At 35.0% G+C, this 25,345-nt stretch overlaps 1 protein-coding gene across 7 annotated transcripts in view; it reads left to right on the forward strand.

Moving 5' to 3' along the window:
- The window catches only part of VPS13B (vacuolar protein sorting 13 homolog B), a 431,824-nt gene that overhangs the window by 248,538 nt on the left and 157,941 nt on the right, over positions 1 to 25,345 (forward strand). For 5 of the 7 annotated variants that reach the window (XR_009488944.1, XM_059864515.1, XM_059864506.1 and 2 more), the window contains exons 28-30: positions 1,768 to 1,909; positions 3,443 to 3,851; positions 9,308 to 9,428. Coding sequence is in view for 6 of the 7 variants with exons in the window: in XM_059864515.1 (XP_059720498.1) it covers positions 1,768 to 1,909; positions 3,443 to 3,851; positions 9,308 to 9,428 (672 nt within the window). In the remaining variant the exon portion in view is untranslated. Of the gene's footprint in view, positions 1 to 1,155; positions 1,223 to 1,767; positions 1,910 to 3,442; positions 3,852 to 9,307; positions 9,429 to 25,345 lie in introns of all 7 variants that reach the window. The other 2 variants (XM_059864541.1, XM_059864549.1) reach the window with 1 other exon arrangement.

The raw sequence follows: 25,345 nt of genomic DNA on the forward strand, positions 1-25,345 counted from the left end.
TTCAGCACGGCTGTTGGCATTGAAAATAGCTAAAATATTTCGGAGCATAAATCGTTTTGACTTAGGAACCAATGTCTGCAAGGTCTTATTGAATGCTTATTGTTCCCTATGTACAATAGGAAGGAGATTTAGTATTAATTTAGCAACATTACCATCATTTCTTTATGATTTTATTCCTGATGAGCTATCTTAAAAATTATTTTGATTCCTTTCTGTTTGCCTACGTTACAAATACAGCTATTGTTTGTATATAATATTTGCTAATTAAAACTTTTTTTTTTTTTTAAATCTTTTAAAATCATGTCACCATGCAGGAGTGTTGAGCATGTCCTGGGGGGCAATAGGCCCAGCATGACCAGCTGGGCAAGGGAGGGGATTGTCCTGCTCTGCTCTGCACTGGGCAGCCTCACCTTGAACATTGCGTGAAGTTCTGGGCACCACAATACAAGAAAGTTATTAAACTGCTACAGAGCATCCAAAGGAGGGCAACAAAGAGGGTGAAGGGCCTTGAAGGGAAGCCATGTTAGCAGCATCTGAGGTTGCTTGGTCTGCTCAGCCTGAAGAGGAGGACACTGAGGGGAGACATCATTGCTGTCTGCAACTTCCTCATGAGGGGAAGAGGAGGGGCACACACTGTTCTCTTCTCTCTGGTGACCAGTGACAGGACCAGAGGGAACAGAATGAAGCTGTGTCAGGAGAGGTTTAGGTTGGATATCAGAAGATTCTACACCCAGTACACCCAGCGGCTGCTTGGGCACTGGAACAGCTCCCCAGGGAAGTGTTCAGAGCACCAAGCTGACAGTTTGAAGACGTGTTTGGACAATGCTCTTGGGCACATGGTGTGATTCCTGGGTATGGAGCTGAGCAGGGACATGAGTTGGACTCAGTGATCCTTGTGGGTCTTTTCCAACCCAAGATACTCGATGACTCTGTGAAATCCCAGTAGCCAGCTCCACTTAACAAACTTTGGGGGAAACAAACAAACAAAAAACCCCTAAAACACTCCAACAAACTCAAAACTTACACTGCTTGACAAAATTGTCACTGTTCTCATTTATATTTTCTAATCTATTTGTGGTACCTTTACTGTGTGCAAATCTCTGTGGACTAAAAGCCAAAGCAGAGAATAGATAAGGTGAACTTTCTGTCTTCCAGGCCAGGGGGAGATTGGCAGTCAGGACATTTTGAAAGAATTTTTCTACAATGCAGAGAAAAACTTTTGGTGAGATTTCTGTAGTAAACTAAGGTGCTTACCCGAATAACTCTGCTTAAGCAAATTATTTCACTTTATTCTCTTATATATTAAAAAGAATGGTTACAAGAACTGTACAAGGCACATTTTAACGCTCAAAAGCTAACTTTTTCTAAATAATACTTATTTTGTAACATATGAATACAGATTTGAATTCAGTGTCTTTGTTCTTGTAATCTTTCTTCTCCTTGTTCTCTTAAAGCTGTTTGCTGAAAATCCAGGGTAAGTTTCTTTTCTACGCACAAGATTTTACTATACTTCAATTCTCATGTATCTTGACCTCTTGCTTTAGGTTGTCCCTTCACATAAAATTTTACAGTTACCTTTTTTAATCTCTTTTTTTTGTTTGATCTGATTGAATTTCAGCTTTCTAGGAAAAGGTATGGCATAGGTTTATCTTGCAATTACATCAAAACACGCAAGTTAAATGTAAACAATTTTTTTTTTGCTTACAGCAGCATTTTTTATTTCTTTTTTTTTTTTCCTATCTTCCATGCCTCATTCATTACCTCAAGCCTTGGGGAAGATTCTTGGTCTCTGGGGCAATGTGGAGGTGTGTTCCTTTCCTGTACTGACAAGCTGAACAGACGTACCTTGTTGGTTCGACCTATCAGCAAGCAGGATCCTTTCAGTAACTTCTCTGGCTTCTTTCCTTCTGTAAGAATATTTTTAAAATTTTTGAATACAGAACTTTCACTAATAAATGCCAGCAATAAAAGAGAAAAAACTCTTAAATTATTATTTCTTGTAGTCTAATTTTTTTTTTGCACCAAGTATATTTCCTGGTGATATTGATTGTGTGACTTGTGTTATTTTCACCTCATCCTTTAGTAATAGCTGTCATTTTTTAGTAGATAAGGGAATGAGGGTTGATGGTTCACAACCTTGTACATAACAACAGACTACTGAAGTCAGTGAGATTCATTTCAATTAGAAGTGAGCACACACATTGTGTTTGAAGGCCAAATATGTCAAAGCCAGTACTAAATGCTGCATTTTTTTCGTGTAATTCTGATATCTACTTAGGGTTTTAAGTACTTGGTATTATTGCACTATACCTTTATGCAGCCCTATAAAATTGCTTCTCTAATTATGATAATGTAACAATTAATAATTCCATATATGAGTCTTCCTTTTAAATGCTTGGAAGATTACTAGCTGATTCAGAATATCTCAGTGTGAGATATTTCAGCCATTTTCTTCTTGCCTCTTTATGCTTGAAGAATTTCATGAGTTATGACATTGACCTTTTTATCTGTGGGTCTATGGAATTATTTTATGTTAGTGAAAGTTCTGGATAGTCTGATTTATTTTCATCAGGAAAATCAATTGGGAATACTTTCTCTTATTCTGTTTGTTTCAGTTCATATGGTAAATAAATTTACGAGTTTGTTTTAATTAATTTAATTTTAAAAGCTTCCAGTTTTCCACCATTTAAACTATGTATCCTGTGTATTTAAGAAAGACATTTTCTTCTTCTGCTAACAATGTTTAAATTTTAATAAATTGACTTCTCTCAAATTTAACATGCTGAAACAAGCAGCTACTTGCAAAATATAGTTGCTTTTATTTGTGCTTATATGATTAAAGCTTATATTTAAATAATCCTAAAGAATTCTGTCAACATGTTTATTACATTTTTGAAATAATGTTTTTTACATTTTTCCATTTATAGAAGTGAATAAAATATTTCAAAGGTAATATGTAAATTCTACCCATCTTGTGGGAGCTAAGGCTTTAATTGTCATCTTTAGCAAGACAGATCTGTCTTAAGTAAAGGAATCTTGTATTTTTAAAGTACAATGCAATGTATAATGAAATTATGTGCTTTAGTATGTGACACAGCTATTTTCATTAAATGCTCTGAGAAGATGAGGCAAAACCAGTTCAGTACTTACTTAGGTGTCTATGGGTGATTTATGCACCCATGCTGAGATGGGTTGATGCTATCTGAGCATCCAAGTGATATTTTAACATAAATCTGTGGTTTTAGATGACCCAAGGCAGAGAAGTGTGGATAAACTGTGCATTCAAAAAAAGAAAAGTCTTTTGGGTTTTTTACTGTTAAATGACTGTAGAAAGCTACTAAAAAATATAGAATCCTAAATAACCAGAAATATGGTAATTGATGAATGTTGCATGTAGATTTTTGCAGCAGTTTATTTATTTATTTCTTTTTCCTTGAAACAGACCACTGCAAAACTTTTAGATGGTTCACACCAGCAACATGGATTTCTTTCTCTCACTTATACCAAAGCTGTGACAAAAAATGTCCGGCACAAACTGATATCAAGAAATGAACGAAGAACATTCCATAAGCTGTCAGAAGGTCACACTGATGGTTCTCCACATTTTCTCCATGAGATCCTTCTCTCTGCTCAGGCCTTTGATGTGGTCCTCTGTTTTCCTTTGCTAAATGCAATTGCAAGCATTTTTCAGGCCAGGTTGCCAAGGAGTCAAAAGGAGAAAAGGAAGTCACCAGGTCAACCAATGAGGACTCACGCTCTGACTTCCCGCAACCTGCCTCTGATTTATATCAACACGGGTGTGATAAGAGTCTTCTTTCCCAAAAATGAGGAAGATCATCATGTTGCAGAAGGTACAGTATTTTGTGTTAGGGATTTTTTGCTGTTCAGTATTGTACACAAATTCTTGTAGTTAAATCATTGACCATTGCTTCAGTGTTAAAGGTCAGAGTTAGGAAATATCTAACATTCATGCTGCTTCTCTGCACATTTGCTCAAAATTTCTTCTTAGCCATTTATCTGATCCTTGCTATGGTACCAATAGAGTTTGCATTTAAAATGTGATTATAAAGAATTGTCAAAAACTGTTGAAAGAGAGCTTAACCCAGTTCTGCAGTGGTGATTCTGTGTCAGCTTACATGACATGGTGCAATGTTCCATAGACATCCATCCCAGCAGGGAGTGTAAGCATGGAGTCTTAGCTCTTGTGGACATTGACAACTGGAAAACCATGTGGTAGTAAAGAAAGTAGATAGTTTAGTTTGGAAAATATTATTAAAATGTACCTTATGGATGATGCCCTACAGATGATGCAGTTTAGCATTTTAGCTGAAGCTATCCCAGCTCTCTTGTGCAAGAGGCTTTCAGGTATTTACAGAGTTTGAGTAGTGTGGGATGTTCATAAATAGCTAAAAATAGCTAAAATCCATTGATTGATGGATAATACTTATTCTGTAAGATATTGTTTTCCCTTTGTATGTAATAATATATTTCCATCCCTATTACAGTCTTTTTATATAAAAAGTGACGCTGATGTTAAAATTAGACCATGTAATAGCTAATAGGAGTACATTCACTTCTCACAATTCTTCTAGAGATTAAAAAAAAAGTAGTGTTTTACTAATATCATGATATATTTATGTAAGTTCAGTAGGTATGGAGCATTTTTTTTACCATTATGTACAACACACAATATAATCCTAAGAGTATAGTATTTAGATTTTTCTCATAACCTAATTGCAAGAAGTGCACGCGGTGAAAATTTACATAGATCTTTTTTTTGCCAGCATCCTCTACAATTTTCCAACTGGGATTGCTGAAAACACAGGAAGATAAAATTAGACTGTCTGTCTTGGCAAGAAAGAATTATGATTCTATTTGGAAGGGAGTTTTAGGGCATGCTGTCAAAGAAATCTTTTGTAAAAGTATGTTTTTGTAGCTCTGTAACTGTATACTTCATTAAAAAGAAATTATAAAAAAAAAAAAAACAACTTTGTCTTTTTGCTGTTTCTTGCTTAAGAATGCCTGCAAGGAACAGAATTGCCATGGTTAATGGCAATGTAGGAAGGAAAACTGTATGCTTTTAAAGCAAAATGCTAAAGGTTATCCTAGTTAATAAGAAAGACAGCTACGCTCTTCCACTGGAAAACTCTGAATTAGCATCACTGTGAAAATTGGTACTGTTCTTTCATTTCTTTTTTCACTCCAGATTTTCCCAAAGTCTCATTTGGTTATGAACATGAAATTGCTTCTGTTTGCTCCTACTTACTGTCTTCAAGTACAATAGAAATTAGAAACAATCAGGCGCAAGAGTTGGATAAGACCCACATCTCTGTTGTGTTAGGTCAGAAGAGTGTTATATCTTCTGGAAATATGGCTCCATAAGATCCTCATTCATCATTTATTGACTAGGAGACATTTTCAATCCAATAAGACTTGTGTGTTTCAATTTTTCATCAGTGCAGAAAAAGCAGAAAAATTATTTCAGTTTCTCTTCTAGTCAGTTGTCTGCTGTTCGTACCCTGTGCATACTGATAGCTGCAAAAACTGTCCTTCTCCCAAACTCCACAAGTAATTGTGGCTTTACATATACAGCTTAAAAAAAGGCAAACGTGTTGTTTACTTGCAGCTTCCACAATGAACTGCGGTAGACAAACACTGAAATAATCAAAATCATGTTTCTTCTTCTGAGGAATTTGCATACATGCCTGCATGACTACACCCACACAATTTTATAGTATTTTAGTTTCACAGTTTTTGCAGCAGCACCAATTAACTTTTTTTTTGTGGTAGATTCGAGGGCAGCATTCTATCCTTGGCAATAAGCAAGGCTGCTTTCTCTGAGTTTGATTTGTTAACACATGAGGTGGTATTTCAAGGTCTGGCCAACAGCCCACACTTACTCAGCCATGAAGTAAAGGTAACTAAATATATGAAAGCAATATATGACAAGGAACAAGAATTCCTGCATAGCAGAAGACTATAAGTAAAAATTGTAAATTGCAAAAAAACTGATAAGAAGTTGTAAAGACAGAAAAAATCCACATCTGGCTGGTTTGAGGACAATAGCAACTCTTTCTTGTACATACTAGGAGCAAAATATCAGGAATCACTATAAAGGACATGATGAATTTGTTGATAGTGAAGAAGAAAAGGCAGCACACTGAATAAATGTATGTCCTGCATTTGTAGAAGTGATATATTCATGTCACATGAGCATGACTCTCTACTTTGAAGTCTGTCATAACATATGGTCTGTAACATCCTCCTCACTTACTATTAAAGTTTCAAATCAGTCAGGCTGAGTAAGTTGTGCTCAGAGATCTTGGTCTTCTGAGGCTAATTTTTAACACACCTTAGAAAAGCAGGTTTTAGACAGCTGAAGGTTTATCTAGTAAAATGAAAAGTGTAATGTTCAAATAAAATTAAGACAGGTAATTTTATTGTTCTCCCTCGGAGAACATAAAGGAAAAATATTACATGATTCAGTTAATAAAGAATTACATGTTTTTTACGTGATAATAAATACGGTTTTATGGGAAATTAGATGTTCAGAAAACATCTGATTTCCATTCTTCATTGTGGTTTCAATTCTTAGTTGATAAAATGTTTGCAAAGATTTGATATGCTTAGACTTTTCTAGGTAGTTTGACATTTTGTCTTTCATGGTATTTAATTTAAATACATCCCCATACTCTCTGTGGAAATGGTAAAGGAATTAAAAATGGCTAACCAGGAATCTAAAAAAAACCCCACAAAAACTCATCAGTTGGGAATAATAAATGAAATTGGTGTTTAATAGTCTGAAAGTAAATATAAAACCATTGCTGCTATCATCAGCAAATGTTAGAGAGCATTTCCTGAGGCCATGCATCTGGGTTACTGTGCTTGCATACTGCTTGCAGAAAGTACAGTAAATCTTCTAAAGCTAAAGTTATAAATCAAGGAAGATTTACACAGACTGGGGCTTCAGGACTGGAGAGACTATCCTGGGAAACAGTGACTGAAACAGCTTGTGGGTCACAGTGGACTGAGGGAAAAGAAGTAAGGGAGGTAGCTGTGCTTCTGCATATGGCAGATGCTGGAATATCATGTCCAATTTGCTTTCTCTTGTAAAACTGGGTTTTGATAAAAATAGAGAGGGTGCTGAAAAGCATCAAAAATGTAAGTGCTAGATGAGGAGGCTTAAAAGGAAGGATTAAAAGAGCATAATGCATTTAGCTCAGCAAAAAGATGACTGAGTGGATAAAACCAAATGAGATTGTGAACAACATCTTGATACTTGAGTCTCTGTAAGTGTTCCTAGATTGTACCTATATTTTAAGAATAATGTATGTATATTGTAGGTATTCTTAACTTGTAAGTATGTTTTTAAAATGTAGCAGAGATGTTTTTCCCCTCAAATTTTTAAATATCTGCAATGACTGTGATTGTTTACTACATTATTCTCATATTTTGAAAAGCGTGGGTTAATGAATGAAGATATGAATTAATCTTTTCTTTTTAGAAAACAGCTGATTATATTAATGTCTGTGATTCTTTCTGATTGAAAATTGGCTTATTTATTGACCTACAGTAAACTGTACACAAAAGGTCAGTGCCTAGCCTTGATAAAAAACTCCTAAAATACTTCCACAGCAGAGACTGTTATGGGTAGCCCTGTGCTTATTTTGCTTTTCTAAGTGTCAGAGACAAATTAAAATTCTTAGCCTAAGATATATTTTAAGAACCATTTCTCAAGAATAAGGCATCTGCCACCTAATTGAGTTGCAGTGATATTTAATACTATCACTCCATTTTCTTATGAGAGTATTGGAAAGCAAATACCCTAAGTGTAGAGTGGCAGTATTCTAGTACTTAATACAGTGCCTTACTACTTTTGAAAATATGAGTTTAGATTTAGTCAAAAAATGGACTTTTTCATCAGCTTAACTCTTGCATCTTATTTCTAGCAATGAAACCATCTGTGATTAGTTTAGTTTTGCGTTGGAGGGGCTAAAGGATTTGTCTTTATTTTTGAAGTACATGAAGTTCTTTTAAATAGACGGCTTGCGTGCTAATACACATGTGTATCAGAACTTGTGTTCCCACTTTGCCACATATTTACTGGGGTATTCCCTACAACGGTTTGAAAATTCCATAGAATTTCTGTGATTTCTCAGATCTGTTCAGAAATATACATGTCTTAATACATATTTAGCTGTAAAGCATGGTGTCTTTTCCACCAAGACATTACTGGGTCTGAAGAAACCATTTTTTTAAGCCTGTAGATTTTGCTGGTTCTTACCACACCAAGCATTTCACACTTCAGTAAAATATTTAAACTGTCTTCTACTGCAATCTTGTTTTCAAAACTCATAAATGAGAGTCTTGCAGAACTTCTTTGGATGTGGGAGCAGGTGTAATGTCGTTCCATCCATGTTATATCTCACAGAGGTTTTGTAGTGAGCCGTTTCCCTTCAGATGATGAACTCTTTGAACTTGCATCACACCTGCTCCAGAGTTTCCTCGTTAATATGAAGACTTCTGAGCACAGCCTTATTCAAGTGCTTTGTCTGTGCCTGCTGACTGAGTTAGCTTTCTACAAAAAACATGGTGCTGTTTTATTTCTGGGCAGAACTTTGGTTTTTGTCTGATATGACCACTGCTTTTAAAACTGAGAAACTTTACATGTGGCTGAAATTTGAAAATTATGGAGATAAGTGGAAAGCAGAGATTTTTTTTTTTCTTGGAATAATTTTGTTACTGATGTGAAATTTACTGTCCAGTATTACATCTTGTTCTATGCATATGTGTCAGATTTCAGATTCTCTTGTTTCAGTCCTTGTGTTTGAACTCTCCATGTGCATTGCAGCCGATTCCAAATGCTACCAGGATGGTAACTCTGTGATATCCTGTAATGTTTTACATCTAAAGATATAGGCCCATAATAAAAAGGGTGCACAATTCAGAGTGGTTTACATGCTGCTATTTCAGCAAATAGTTATTGGAGAAACAAACAGATCACAAAGAATATGTCATAAAATGTCTGAAGTCATTTTGAAATACCCCCGCCCCCAAAAGTGTCAGAGAGATTGAGAAGTTGCAGACCATGATTCAGTGGTGTGATAAAACTCTGGGGAAATGAAATTACAATACTTTTGTCTTTATGTATCACAGCAGGGCTATTGATTTTATGTTGCTCCTGTGCAAAACTTAATCCTTAGCAAATATTTTTACGTATATTTTTTAAAGAAATAGTTTTTTAGTGTTCCTGGTATGTGCATTTGACTTTTAATCAAACATATATTTTCTCTTCTCCTAACTACAGCTAATCCATCTAATCCATCAATTAAAGAAGACACTTTGGTTCTCAAGATTGGATCTGTCTCTATGGCTCCTCAGGCTGACAACCCTCTTAGTAGAGCTGTGCTCAGAAAAGACATTTATCAGTAAGTGTCAGAGGAGGGGTTTGGCTTTTCATATATGGTCTCAGTAAAATTCATTCTGGGAGAAGTTAATTGATCAATAAAACTGGTACGTGCAGCCTGTAAAAATACTTTTCACATACAATCTTTTGATATTCAAAACCAGGTTTTTCTGATTTTCTTCACTTGTGGGCTTTCAAATCCATTTAGACAAATCAAGTTCTGCTGTGAAGGGCTGATGAATAACAGAATTTAAATGTCAAATCACTATGAAGTTTAAACTCACAGATGAGAACATTTGAAGAGGCTTTCTTTTATTCAGCTACTACTAAGTTCGCCTTAGAGAAAAGGAAATTTTTAGTGACTTCCAAAGTGTTCAGTAGCCATATAGTGAGAAGGAGATAGATCTTAATAATATAAATGGTAAACATATATTCAAACTGTAGGATTCTTGATGTCATGTAGATCAAAGCTTAAAGGAATGCAAACTTCTAAGGAGCTCTTTCCCAGTAAACACATTTTCTGTGAAAATGTCATGCTCTGGATTGTGTCACTAAGTATGTGCAAACCACACTAATCATAAATAGGCAGCAAAACTGGTGAACATATGTAATCAACATGATAAAAGTAATATATGATCCTTAGTAGAGTTGGCACTGTTGCCAGACATGAAAGTAGGGTTGCAAATAATACCAAGTGAGAAAAGTCACAGAAATACAGATGAACAAGTGTCTTATACTTCCCGTTGGTCTGTTTTTCAGATGTGGCAATATTTTTAACTACTTCATAGTGCTCTTCAATAGAAATTACAGACATCAAAATCTTTTCCCAGCAGTAAAACATTTACTGCCTAGAAAATGACAGCAAGTTTTACTTTTGTCAAGACTAGGATTTTTAGGAGACCATGAAATATCTCCAATTTCACTTCTGATCACTTAGAAGTTGTAAGAGAGTCTTTTTCTTCATATTTCCATGTGGAAGCATTTAAATTAATGGGTTTGCTTGTATGTTTGGTTATAGTAGTTTATCCTTTCTTTTTTTTCCTCCCCTTTTGTTTTTATCTTTTTTCTTTTGTATTATGGAGCTTTCATGAAACAAGTCTTGCAGCCTGGCACTAGCAGTGGCTTTGGGCAGCAGGGCCTGATCCAGCTCTCCATGTGCTCATAGATGAAAGAGATCTCCCAGACATTGGTTTAGGCTCTTCCTGGTCCTACCCTTTCTGTCTGAGGAGACTCCCATCTGATACCTGCTTCAAGAGTCAGAGACCCAGATGTAGGTTCCACTCTCCTCATAGCAACAAAAACTTTATCAAAAAAAGTCTGATCATAAATTGAAATCTGCAGTTACCAGCTTCTGTAAGGTTGTTTCAGTCACTGTGGGGAACTCTGTGATGTTCCTTGTTTGCACATTACAAACCAGTGAGTAGGCAACTCCTTTTCATCTATCTAAAATCAGTGAAGCTGTGCTAGTTAATGTTTTTGAGTCTCTAGCTTTGCCTATGTGGCTTTACCTGAAATGCTGAAATTCAATGCTTTTCAAAGGTTCTGATGCATTATTTTGCATTATGGTCCTGTGGGTCTTATACGCATAAATGGTCCAGACGAGATTGTGCAGTTTATTCTTGGGTTTCTTAGTTTTAATGCAGATACAATATGCTCCAGTTCTCCTTTAGGAATCATGTCTCCAAAAGAGTAAGGTAGAAATAAGCGCTGGGCCAGAGACATCTCTCATCTGACTGCTACTGGCATTTTGTGACCAGTCTCCCAACATTGTGCTTCCTATGTCTTTTTCTGAATTTCCTGACATTTTGAGTGATTTTCTCAGCTTCAACGACTACTCCCCTAATTTCTCATCGTCTGTGAAATGATTTGTTCTTCTCTTTCCTTCTTTTATTATACTAGCCTTACTGTTTCTAAGATGTATCAGAGCAGAGCATCAAGTTACTTTGCAGAGTTTTATAGGACAATATTGAAGTTGATAGTGGGGGGATCTTTTGTTTTTGGGAAGAAGGTGACGATCTTAATCTGTTTAAGCAAGTTCCAAGATTTTCAAAGAATAAAAATTAATACTTTTTTAAATTTAAAGTATTAAGATTCCTGTTTGGGGTTGAACAAGATCTGTTTTCTGATTACAAAGTCTTTGATCTAGAGCAAATTGTACTTACAGAAGCGTGGTTCAAGATATCTCTTCATTGTCTTACATGACAGTCACTGCTGTTAGACAGCTAGAGTTCTAAGTGAAGTTAATTTCACCATTTTTCAGGGTTTTTTAAATAAAATTAGGCAAAGGGTTCTGTATTGTTGGGCAGGACATACAGTCTGTATACAAGGAAAAAACACACTGGGATATTATTAACACCTGATGTCTAAATATGAGAGTCCTTCTTACTAAGTATTTGCCCTTTCTAACATACTCATGGAACATGGTACTAGATAAAAAAACTGGAGCTAATACAGAATGCCTAAAAATTGAGTAGTAAGATCAGCAATGCCACACAATGTGTAGTTCATGTGCTTGGTGAAAGATTTCTTAGCAAATATGAACAGAGGTACAAGTAGTACAATATCTAGTGTAAGACACTCTAAAAAAAATCAATTACAGAAGACTGGTGGTTACTGAAGAATTAGCATCTGCAGTATTCTAATAATGCCAGCATGTCCTCTTCAGTCTTTTTACAACCTCTCTTCTCTAATTTGATGCTGCTGCTTTTAATAGAATAAAAGAAAATAAATTGTTGTCTGAACCACTGTCTTTACAGTGTTTCTGGAGTGGGGATACAAACTTAATTTGTGGTGTCACTTTGCTTTAAACAGTCTTCTGTTTAGGCCTGAACAACAACCATATGCAATTAGTGTCACTTTTGTAGTGCTTCATGAGAAAGAAGAATTTTTGCTTCTCATTTAGAAATTGTTCTTTTAGGAAAGGCTGAGAAACATTTTCATGGCTAGAGGCTGAATAGCATTTCCAAACATCTTTTGAATTTATAAATTTATACATGAAAAGCTGAATGTGCTCACTTATCATTAGTAGAGTGCCAGTGCATGAAAGGTAAGTTTGGTAGGGCTGCAGATCACACTGAATAAACCAGACCACTTTTGGCCTGTAGGCTGAAGTGACTCCATCTAGTATGTCTTAGGAAAAAGAGCTTACATGCTAACTTGGAGAGAGAACTAAACTGAAAAGGGAATGTTGGAAAAACAATGTGTCTCAATCATTTGGGCACAAATATAGTTTGAGGAGATTATTGGAAGTTGAAAAGAAATGTATTGACATTATAACTTCAGTTTTCCTAAACTGTATAAAAATCAGTCGTAGATTATTTTCTCTAATAGAAAGTGGACTAATTTAGTTTTGATATTAATATGTAGTAAAGAAAAATAAATGCACCCTAACAGCAAATTAAAGGCTCTGGAAAGAATATGGTGACACATTTCTCTCCGGCGACAGTAAGAGACAATGTCTTCTTTTTTGATTTTTTTCCCCCTCCTAAATTGTAGGAGCTGGTTTTTTTGTTTTAATGCTTTTCACGATTCTCTGATTCTTAAAATTCAGCTCCAGCTGTATTTGTGTTCTGCAAATGTTACCAGAACTGTATGTTTCCATCAAGAAACTGCCAGTTCTATTGATTGGAAGATTATCTGATTATCAGAAGGCCTTGGGATGGGGTCAGGGAGCAGATAAAGGAGGGTTTTTGGATAAGAATGCAAGTAAGGCAGTTGCTTAGCCTGGCTAAAGGGAGGGAAGAGCAGTTAATTGAAATTGTGAAGGAGTCAGTCAGAGTAAATTAAGTTTCTGCTAAACAATGAAGGACAGAACTATATTTTTGTGGGCTTTAACTACTGATGTATTTTTAAGAAGTCTGTATGTTGGGGGTATAAACAGTGAATAGCACTAATTGTGCTAAACTACCAGCAGAAGTAGGCACTATCAACAGGGAAATGGGTGAGAAAACTTCCTCACAAGACCCAGAAATTCTGGTTCTCTGACTGAAAAAATGAGATGAGGTAGATGCATGGATATGCTTAAATATGAAGCTGAAATTGAGATGATGTTTACTTGCGCTTCTGTGTTGGGATAGGGGCCCATTACACCAAATACTGTGCAAATGCTCTGATGGATTATAGAGGTAACTGCTGATCATCCCCAACACGGTTGTTTTAGCAAACTGTCATGAAACAATAATGAATGGCATTTTAGAGAGTATCCATGAACAGACAGAGTAAAATATGTTGAGTTACAATATTGTAGTGCAGAATGAAATTGCTGACAAAGAGCTCAGCGGCTAGAAGCCGATTGGAGGCTGTTGAGTAAAGGTCTTATAAAGTCAAGAATAACACTGCCAAACTATCAAGTTCTGGGAGTTTAGGTAAGCAGAATCCCAAGCTTTCCTCAGCTTGGCCAATAAAGAACCTAATTGTTGTCCACGCTCCGGATTCATCATTTTTAAGATCCAAGGATTTCATTCATGTCATCTATCAAAGCTTAATAGTCCAGGTTTGAGTGTTCTATGGTAATTTTCATGTGTAGATCTTTCATAGATCAAAGCATAAAGCTGTCTTTAGACTGTTTCCAATTTGTGAATGTAAATGGAAATTCTTTAGACATGCCCCTTCCTGCAAAAACAGTACATGTAAAGAGTTTACTTGTAAAAAGATAGCTGTAGATTTTATTGTTATTTCATTTAAACTTTTATTAATACAAGCCTTTTCTTATTATAGTTTTTTCATTTTCATAATTTACTGGTTTTCACTGCTTAACTCGCAAACATTTGCAAATAGCAAAAAAAGGCTGTTTTCCTTATAGAACAGCTGCTATTTTTCTTTATTTCAATTAACCTCATCTAGAACATCCTTATAATAATCATGTAATGTCCCTTATTGGTTAACAAAAATCCATCAGTGAAATAAGGAGTAATAAACAAATTTTTTTGACTCTACTGATAGTGCTGGAGTGAAAGAAAGGAAAAAAATGATTCAAGGAATTTCTGAAAGAAGCACATGCCTAGCCAGCAGTCTGTGTGGAAATCTGTTTTTTCTTTCAAATGTGGTTTGGAAAATCAAATGCTTTTCAAAACTTTTCAACAGCACCCACATCTGTAAGCATCTCCTCTTCAGAAATATTTTGACATGTTTATATTTGAAAAACTATACCTTGAAATTATTGTTCAAAAAGCCTGGATTTTCTATTACTTTATTATGCATAAAAAGGTTACTTTTTGATATCTTCCCTTTCAAACCAAATAACAGTTTAAAAGCTGTTCGGTTTTTGCATAGAAGTTAGCATTAAGATAGCTAAATGTTTCCCAGATTATGGACCTAATATCCTTATTTTACTTTTATTGAGGAAATAGCTCTTCCTTTAAAGAGTTGATTATTTTACCAAGGTTCTATTAAGACTTATTTTCTATTTTACCTATTTTTGTTTTCAATATATCATTGAGATTTATCTGCTAGGCAAACAAGGAATTAGCTAATGCTGGCCAGAGTTTCTTCTTCTCTGAATAAAGGCAACACAGATAATCAGTGAAAAAAAATGTATGCACATAGTTTTTGAGGAAATGTGAGCTGCTTATTAAATTGTCTGTATGTACCACAGGGAATTAGGAAAAGCATCAGCTTTTACTATATGGTAAAATCACTATTGCAGTTTTTTGCAATTTCAAAATGATTATGGCTGCAGGGTGATGTTATATTGGAAAAAACATTTAAGAGAAGAAATTATTGGTGATTTAAAAAGTATGTATTTTATTCCATATAAATTGTGGAATGGGATTGTATTAGAATCCTTTTAAGTTCTCATCAATCTCTTTTAAGGAAAAAATTTGTAACAGCAAAGATTTTGAAATTGCTCGCATAAGTTATTCACTTATTTTTTTCAGATTTCGCACGAGGATGATTTTATTTATGAAGGTTTTTTTAAACAGGATTCTCTCTGCATATAATTTGAATATACAGTCTTGTTTCTTTTTGCATTTAATAATCTTAAGAATTAGTAGTTGTTAAATTGGGGTGTAAATCAAAATATTCATAGCAACTGCAGTTTCTGAGTATTTTTCTTTGCTATGGTACTTGATCACATGTTTTTTAACATAAAGTTTTTTAAAGACTTGGGAAAATAATCTTTATCTTCTGTTAGAATCCTATACTACTCTCTGGAGTAGGGCTTGGAAGTAAAGTCTTTTCCTGCTTTACATTTCTCTATTCTTCTGTGTTTAGCAGAGAGGCAAAAAAAAATCTGCTTAGACCTTTTGCCCAGCAAAATATTCATATATATGGATACCATTACATGCAAACACTACTCCTAATTAGCATTGGCATGTTTAAGGCTATTGCAGCAGTTATTAATTTAAAACTCTCAGTGGAAACTAATTGTAAAATAACAGCTGGAGCTGCCCATTTAGTTTCAGAAATGTGGCTTGCTAATTATCTAATACCAAAAGCTATTCAAAGCTAAATTTATATTTGGAATTTGGCTTTTAAAATGTTCAGCTTTAACCTTGAAACTTGTTTTTACTTGAAGTTTCCTTGTGAGTTTTACAGGAATCTTCAACATAATTAATTTTCTGAAATACATTTCCTTATAGTGTAGTATTTTCATAAGAAAATAATTTTTACAACTTTGCTTTTCTCTTCAGTTGATAAATTTAATCACTGTGTTCTCCATACACATACCTACTTTATATTTTTTCTTTCAGTTAGTAGCACAGAACTTGATTCATAAAATAAGTTTTAATTTCTTTGAGTAGCTCCTTCAGAGAAAGGAAATTGAAATATACTTCATAGAAACATCCCTGTCAAAGAGCAGTGGCATTATGTCATTTAAGCATCCATTGATTGTTAATCAGGACTGCATTTTTGGAGACCTTATTAAATATGTTAGAGAGAAAAGAAATACAAGTATGTATCATTAAAGAATGAATTCAAAGGAATAACTAATTAATTTAAACAGATCAAAGTTGAAACACATAGAATTGATAAAGATATTTTTGAGGCCTAGGAATTCTTAAACAGTGCATATATTAAGATATTTTTATATAAAAAACCAGTGACCTTCCTCAATGATTTATTGTTACTTTCAACTTTGTTTTGAGGACTTAATATACATTTTATCTGCAATGCTCTTCCTTTCTGCTTCTGGCTTGGCTGAGGTGTTTGCATAACTGGGTTCTTGTCACTAGCTGCATCCTGTGTGATTTAGAACTAAATTGGGAATGGGTTTCCAGGCTCCCTTTAAAATGGATTGTGTGTTCAGGAATTTCTCAGGTTGGACAGTCAGTTTAGTTGTTAAGTTAAGAGCCAGGCATCAAGGATGCATCTCTTCAAAATGGAGTCTACAAAGTCTACATACTTTATGTGATTTACTGTAGCATGTACTCCATTTCTTTCATTTAACATGATGCCATCATTAAACAGCTTAAGGTCAGAAGTAAATAGCAGTTTTAAAGTAAAACTTCCACAAGGGCATTGCTTTCTCTGCTTTGCTCATGTGCTGTACTTTGTTCTATAAAAAGATTTCTCAGCTATGTGTGATCTTAACTGCTGTACCTTCTGCAAAGTTCAAGGTTAAGTTAGAGAAACACAGCAGGCTAGACTTGGACTTTCCTTGGTCTTCTGATACTTCTTGCTGTCTCAAATAAGGTTTTAACACAATTAACTAGTATTTTCTGTGTGGTATATGCAGAGCTAGCCATGTGAAATTCATACAACCTCAGTTTTGGAATCTGTAATATGTTTAGGGTGACTGAGTGGAGGACAGATTAGGATTTCTTTCATTTGTGCTGGTTTGAGATGCTGTTTACACGTTTTTTCCTGTTTCATTTTTTTCCCAAAAAAATACAGTTCTGCTGTGATGAAGGCCAATCAAAATAAAATCAAACAAATTGTTTGGTTTTTTTGGTTAGTTCTAATAATTTTAAACTTTTTATTGTATTCTAGATATGTGAATGCTCATTTTACTAACTTCTTGCCTTGGTATTTCCTAGTCCTAAGATTCTAAATACTTGTTATGCATAGGGGTGTTTTTTTCTTGAGACTTAAGCTTATTGCAGTTATATTCATCTTCTCCCTAGGAAGCATAATTTCTTATCCTTTTTTTTCCCCTCTATGTTTGCACATTTTGACTGAACCCCTCAGAAATCTCATATCTCTTTCTCTTTAACCAGCACTGAAAACTACCTCCTTCATTGAGATCAAGTCTGTAACTGCTTTCCTTAACTATAATAATGCCCCTTTCTCCCATTTGAAAATATTTTCCAAACTGTTAATTCCTCCCTAAGGCAATTCTTGTTTTACCACAGGGGAGAGAAAACATGTCAGATATTTGAAGAGTTCTTTGAGTAGAGAGGTCTCTCACCCTCCCATCCAAGCAAGTGATGTGCAGACCAGCCATGCCCAGTGAAGGGACTGAAAGAGTAAAGTGTGGCCCTGGGCTTCCTTGGGGCTGCCCAGAGTGCAGTGAATGTCGTGTCAGTTTTTTAACATTGCCTTATCCATGGTCATTGTGCAATTAGTTTTGTGCCCATTTAAATTGTAAATGCAAATTTGAACTCTTTTAAGATCTATTTCTTCATGGTGTTCCTGTTTGTACTTGTGTATAAGGAACAGGCTGAGGGAGCTGAAAGAAATAAAAAAATGGTGGGGCCATCAGGCAGTTGTTTCCTGTAAGGTTATTTTCCTGAGCCTATTTATTGTGTAGGATTAGCCCTGGCAAAAAGGTGTGTGTTATCAGCTTAATCTGCCATCACGATCTGGGCTTTTGAAACAGCACAGAATTTGATGCAGTGTACTAAGAATTTTTAAATAGTTCTCAGATTCATCGTTAACGTTATTAAATAGACTGTAACAGTTTAAAAAGGCAAACAAGAAAGGGCACAGAGACAAAGAAAAAACACATTACATACCACTTAGAAATCCCAGAATACCTTTCACAGTGTATGTACTCAGCAACTTTATTACAATGAAAAAATTTTCAGATAAAACTGGGAAATAAAAGGTAATCTGAAAGATGGAGTTATTTTTTATATGAGTGGTGTTTTGTGTTTCATGTTTTAAGTGATAAAGCAATGTTATTGAAGGTTTTACATTTCTTCAAGTTACATCCCTTTAATCTTTCTTTTTCCTGAACAAGTAGCTTAATATTGTGCCTGTTATTGTAAAATACAGGGGGGAATGAAGGGAGGTGTTTGGGTTTTGTTAACATGGGAGAAAATAATTAGCTGGTTCTTAGAAATTAATGCCACCTTAAGAGCTGGAGTGGTTCCTCTGTATGAATTACTGAAGTAATGTTCCTTTGCTTTACACAAACTCCTTCCAGTTTCTTCCCAGACTCTACTTCACTGATTCTTAAAATATAGGATTGAATTCATATATCAAGGTTGCTTTTCTGTCTTATATACTGAAAATTAACATCTAAAGTCTTGACTCCAGTAAATAATTCATTCTAAAAGAGCTGAGGAGGGCTTTTAAAAATCTTTATCCTATACAGTTTTCTTCTCAACTGTGAGTAAATATAATTTCCATCAGCTCTGGTTTCAACAAATGCTTTTTGTTGAAAAGTATTTTCCAATAGCGTATAAAACTCTTTGTAGCATTTTTAATTCTTGCAAGAGCTCAAGGTAACTATAATGCAAGTTGTGTGCTTCTGTTACTGAGAAAAGCATATCCCCTTTGTAAAGAAGCATTTGTTAACTTCTGTATACAGATTGTGGTTCATTCCGTAAATACTTGTGGGTTCTCTGATGTCCCTCACAGGGTTTTATCTATGACAAATTCATACCACAGTTCTTAAACTACATTTTGGATAGAAGATTTCTTTCTTTTGCAAAACTGTTTGCCAGTGTCTTTCATTTAATGCTTGTAAGTATTTCAACTTTGGTTTTCAGTTATTTAACAAAAAGGATTATCAGAAATATACAGAATAGTAACATGTTATTTTAGCATATTTCTCTATGGGATACTCTTCCAAGCTCCCATGGCAAAATTAAATCCATGTTACTATTATCCTGAGCAACTCAAATTTTACTGTTTAAGTGAGCATGGTTCCTAGCTCTTAACTGACTTTTCCAATAGAGTTTCATTTAGCTCAACCACCTTAAGTATGGTCAAAAGTCCTGCTTAATGTTTGTTACATTTAAGGTCTTGCTGTGCTATTAAACCTATTGCAGCTATTATCATGCTGCAATAAAGAAAAAAGAAGGAAAAAGAAATTGAAAAGCCACATTCAGTGGGTTTGTTTTGCATTTCAGAACAGAAGCTTTTTTTTTTTTTTTTTTTTTTGCTTGAGAAAAAAAATTTCCATCACTTCTTTTTAAGGGTTGGTTTGTAATCTTATGGGCTTTATTAGTTGTTGGACACAAAGATAAATGTACCATTCTTCAGCCTCTCAAAACATTTTTCATGCCCACTGATATTTTTGTTGCTGGGGTTTTGGTTTTTTCTGTGAGAAGGCAATGGCCAGCACTGGTATGTTAATGGCTAACACAAGTGCATGTTGAGAGTAATAAAATACAGAGATAGTATCAGGCATCTCTGTTTCACTGTAAATGGTTGGCATAAATCACAGCTACTCCAGTTTTCTGGCTTGGTAATGTGTGTTCTTGAACACTAAAAAATAAATGGGTGTGGAGGTGGTACAAATTGGACATAGGAGTATCTCTAAATAGATTTGCCCTGTACTTGCAGGATAGGAACAGAAGAGGTTTGAACTCTTTCTGATAACCAAAATTATTATTTAACTATTGAACAGTATTATTTAATCCTTGTGAACAGTATTATTTAATCATTGCATGTGACAGTTTTTCAAGAAACAGGAAGAAACTTGTGGATGAGCAAATCCAGTTGCAAAGCAAATTCAAAACTTTTTAAGGTTGTAAGTGTATAAATATGTGCATATATGTATTCAAGAAAAATACAAAGGAATGCAATTCTCTGGCATATCTTTTTTAACACTCTGTATTCAGACAGCTTCATTGGTTGATTAGTCCATGTTTTTGGCATAGTAAAAAAAATGCCTGATATATTATGTAACTGCAAATTTTATTGAAGTTGTTTTCTAAAATTAATTTTTTTTAATCTGCATTCTGTATTTCTCACACACTGCAGCTCATAAGAGTGTATCTGATTATATTTGCTAAACTGGACTCAAACTACAGATGATGGAATTTGCTGTTTTCCAGATGGGCAGTGTATTTGTTTGTGTGTTTGTATCTGTGCAGTGTCCTTGCAAATTTTTTTAGCTCCAAGCAGAAAAATAAAGCTCTTAAGTTTTCTTTATAATCACCACCATTTAAATATTTGAGCTGCATTGTGGAGTCACTGAACTACCTGATGCTGGGACCTGTAGTCTTCGTGGTCAGTACTGTGGGTATTTTGAGTAGATTTGTATCTTTTCTGTTTCTCTCTTTGCCCTCCTTCAAATGCCTATTAAGAAGTAAAACTCCCCTTCAATAAATTTTATTAGGCATAGATTCATACCGACTTAGGAGGTGCCAGTAGTCAGTTAACAAAAGTCTAATGGGGTTTTAAGGAAGAAAATATACTGGCTTTAACATGACAGATGATGTATTTCAGAATTACTGTGGAGTGAGGTTTTGTATCAGGAGAGTTGTTAAGGGATATTGAAATAGACAAAGTAGAGCCAGGATTCAGGAAGAAGAATTAAAGGTTATTTTTAATACTGTGTTATTGGTGTATTTTAAAATATCATATACACTATTGCAGAAATAGTTCCAGCTTGCCATTATGAATATGATGATTCTAGAAGAAGAAGAAGAAGAAAATGCAAGTAGCATCTTGAGAAACTAATGTAATCAGTGCCAAAGATAAATGTGAATTGACTTGGAAATTCAAATATTCATGCTTTGGAGTAGTTTCATGTATTGACCATGCTATAAGCATTACCAATTGCAATAGACATGCTGAAAGTATGCATTAATACACATTGTTTAGTGTAAAGGAAAAGCTGGTATTTATTTGTTTGTAATGTTTTTTTCTGCTTCAGATACAATTTGATTGATATCCAGGTATGATTTTGATATACTGACACAGCAGCAAAAGGAAATCCTGTCCCACATCAACTTAGGAAACACATGGAGGACACTTTGCCTTCCAGCCTTTTCCTTATACCAAGCTGTATTGCACCATTTAGAGAAATTCACACATCAAATATGAAGGCTGTGTTCAGTGAAACTTCACCTAGATGAATTTATAGAACATCTGGAAAAATGGAGATATTGTACCACTTACCTAGATTTATCAGTTAAACCTAAGTGAAATTCAGGCTGAAAACAATGGGGAAATCATAAGATTATTTATCTTAGTCATATGGTAAAGCAAGTATCCACAAAATATTTAAAAATCTGAAATGAAGGATCCTTTGACTGCCAGGCAGCATTAAGTTCAGAGATAAAATTATTTCTACCACAAAACAAAAGCATAAAAGTCTTTGGGTTATATTGTATTTTGCATTTCTACTAGTCCCCTCTCTGAACTTCCACTACTTAGAGAAACTATATTCCACTTGGTTTTTTTCAAGGAACATTTGGCATCCAAAAATATCATACAGGCCTTCCACTGGAATTGTGCATACTTATCATTTATACAGTCTGTCAAGTGTATATTTATACAGTGCTTCCTGAATTTGGGTGAACATTTCAAAAGTATAAAGAGATTCCTCAAACTGTCTAAACATTAAACAGTATAAAAATGAAAAACTGATTTTTTAAAGTTCAGACTTGCTCTTGCTGTTATTTTTGCTGAGGAATTTAAACAATAAGATTATAGAAGTAATTAAACAGATGACATATAAATGCACAGCTGCAAACTTCAGCTTTGTTTCATCTTACACTTTTTTTGAGAGAGACCAAAATTACTTCATAGTTTCCTAATACTGTACCTTGTGGCCATAGGGTCATTGATACTGTGTTGCAGAGACAGCTCTAGAAGACAAGTGCACTGCAGAAGCTCTTCAGCTTCTTTGCAGGCAATTACTGTACTGCAGCCCTTGCTACAAGGGCTACAAGGGCTACTTTTGTATGTCTGGTCACCTCACAGGGTATGTAGAGCATTTTTTGCCCATAGGACTAAGAAAGGAAGCAAAGGCCAAATTTTTTGATGTGTGATCTGCTGTAATTCCTTTCATGTGTTTAGTAGCTTCTCTGGTCAGTGCACTGCTACCAGTCCTGACCTTGGTGTGGCCCAGTTCAGTAAAATCTGTTCTTCCTAAGTGGATAGCAAATGGAATTACAGTAGCACCCACCTGGCACCACCACTGTAATTAATGAGCATTAATGAGGGGGTGTTGTTTTTGGTTTTTTTTCCCTCTGTATAGGTATCTATTGGGTTTCAAAATAAAAATATTTAAGTAGTCACCTAAATAGAATAAATAAATAGCATATCAATTTTAAAGTTACAATCACTAACTTTTATTCATATTTTATAACTTTGCATTCTCAGTATACTCTTAAAATGTTTTCTATGCAATTAGTTACATTCACAAGAAAATTTTGGCTTTATGCCCACAGTATAAATTGGTAGACTGTTGAAGAGGTTGATTTTGTCATTTAGAGATATGTACTAAGCAAGTTTAGAGAGAAGAGCCTCTCCTGTTTTCCTTTGGCATGTTCTAGCCTTGCAAAGAGGGAAGCACGTCCCATGGCAGGCCAGGCAAAGGGTCTGCCTAGCCCCAAAGGTTCTCATGTACAACATATGGAGACCTGGCACACTCTGCTCTTCTGCACATCCATACATCCTCTTAGACTTCTCACCTCAATTCTAGCCAAGACAGTGTTTCCTGCTCCTTTTGAGAGGGTCAACCACACATGGAAAATAGGCACAAACCGTTGGCTTCCCAACACCAGATTTATTCTTCTGTCTTCAAAACCAAATCTCTCTTCTCTTGCATTATGATAGCTCAATGAATGTCAGTCCTTTTATAAAGTGGTTTGGGATTAAATAAATACCTGTATGACTCAGTAGTTGCAGTTGATGAAACTGGTGAAATAGAGCACACATGGTAGTTAGAGAAATGTGATTCTAATTTTACATTTTGTGATCTCTGAGCAATTAGTTTGAGAACTGAGGGTTTTTTCTGTGTTGTCTGTTAAGAAAAAGCTACAAAGCAATTGTAAGGAAAGACCTGTCTGCTTCAGCTTGGCAAGAAAAAGCTGTGCTGAAAAATATTAGTAAAAGAAAATAGTATATTTGGATATTTTAGGAAAAAGTTTGGTTATTACTAAAATTCTTTTCTGTAGAAGAGTTATTGCTGCACAACTAGAAAAGTGTAGCAGCAGAGAGGAGATAACTCTGTGTTTCTAACTATCCCATCTACATATCTCAAAAGTGACTATTTAATACCTAGCTTAGTGTAGAGTACTGTGATGGCTTTGTTGAAGATCCTGGATACCTTCTCTTAATGTCATTCTCTGTCAGGAGCTGTGATTGTCATAGTAGTAGATTCTGTACTGTGCTAGAAGTATCTAGAAGCTTGGAGTGAATTCAAATAGCAGAATTCAAACACGTTTTTCATGGTTAAATTTTCTAAACATGTATCTAACACATCCTTATTTCAGACTCTGACACAGAGGAGACTAAAAGATATGTTAACAACTGTCAATTGAAATCTTAGTGCTCTTTTATGTGATTACCTGTTCTGAATGATAGTGAGTGTAGATGCTTTGTTCTGTACACCCAGTTGATTTTTTTTTACCAGGTGCTTTGGCATTCATGTATTGGATCCTGTTTTAGGACATGTTTATCCATAATTGAATTTTTTTTTCTTTTTTTTTTGTGATTTGGAAGTACTGAGTTCCCACATGGAATTCATTGCATTACCTAATGATCTTTGTAGCTATTTGTTGTTGTATACTCTGCATTAGCTTTTTAAACACTTGTACCAGTTCCTCTCTTCTCAGTGGTACTTATCTCTGTAGGTATACAGAGCAAAGGGACCCTTGCCCAAGAGATGGAAGTCAGAAATTTATCCTTGAAAAAGAGGAAAGTTACTTGTTGCACTTATATTTTTGCATTCCTGTAGCAATTGTTTCAAGTAGTTTAGTGCAATCAGAAGAAAATTTTGAATACCTTTCAGTTACCTCCCTTTTTTTTCAACACAAGTAATCTACCTCTCAGCTGATTTATGCCTATGTACAAAAATGATAAACACTACAAAACAGTATAAAGTTAGAACTTTTGAGTGTTGCAACATATTCCATAGAATGTAATTTATAACTTTTTCCTTTGCATTAGGATGTGATGTATTTGTCCACTATGAAAATTTAAGAAGGGGTCAGTAATTTTTATTTTGCTTACAGAGCTACCACTGATGTTTTCTTTTTACAAGAGATATTTACACATATGGAGATGAACCTAGATACCTTAACCATTCTTACTTAAAGGATTGTGTTACCTTCTGCAGATAATGTTGATGTATCTGGCTGTGCAGATCACAACACTAGGGCTAATCAGACAGAATTCAGTTTTCATTGTTAAACAGATTCCTGTAAGCAATAGTATCATTTGCTAATCAGAAAAACATTAAGCAAAGTAGCCTTACTGTACTCAGTTTATATTTTCATTTAATAATACATTGCTAGTACCCAATCCAGAGTATGCTGCCAGCAGTTATAGAGATGGCACAGTCGTCGTGTTATTCTGAGGCTGAGCTGGAGAGGGGAGAAGGAGCAGCTGCCAACAAAGCTAGTCATGTGTGGCATGGTTCCTGGGGAAAAGAGGCAGAAACAGTGAGAATTGGAGTTTACTGCTGATGGCATTTGAAAGCCTGCTTTACTGATCCAGACTAAAATAAATTGTTTCCAACATCCTGGCAGCCATAAAACACTGTTTGTTACACCACAGGTCTCCCTATGGACAGATTGCAGGGAAAGCAAACCCTTGTCCTGGAAGATGTGTGTATCACTCAGTAGGGCAGAATATGTACCCAGGATC

This window comes from Haemorhous mexicanus, chromosome 1, assembly GCF_027477595.1.
Source record: "Haemorhous mexicanus isolate bHaeMex1 chromosome 1, bHaeMex1.pri, whole genome shotgun sequence".
Lineage (NCBI taxonomy): Eukaryota > Metazoa > Chordata > Aves > Passeriformes > Fringillidae > Haemorhous > Haemorhous mexicanus.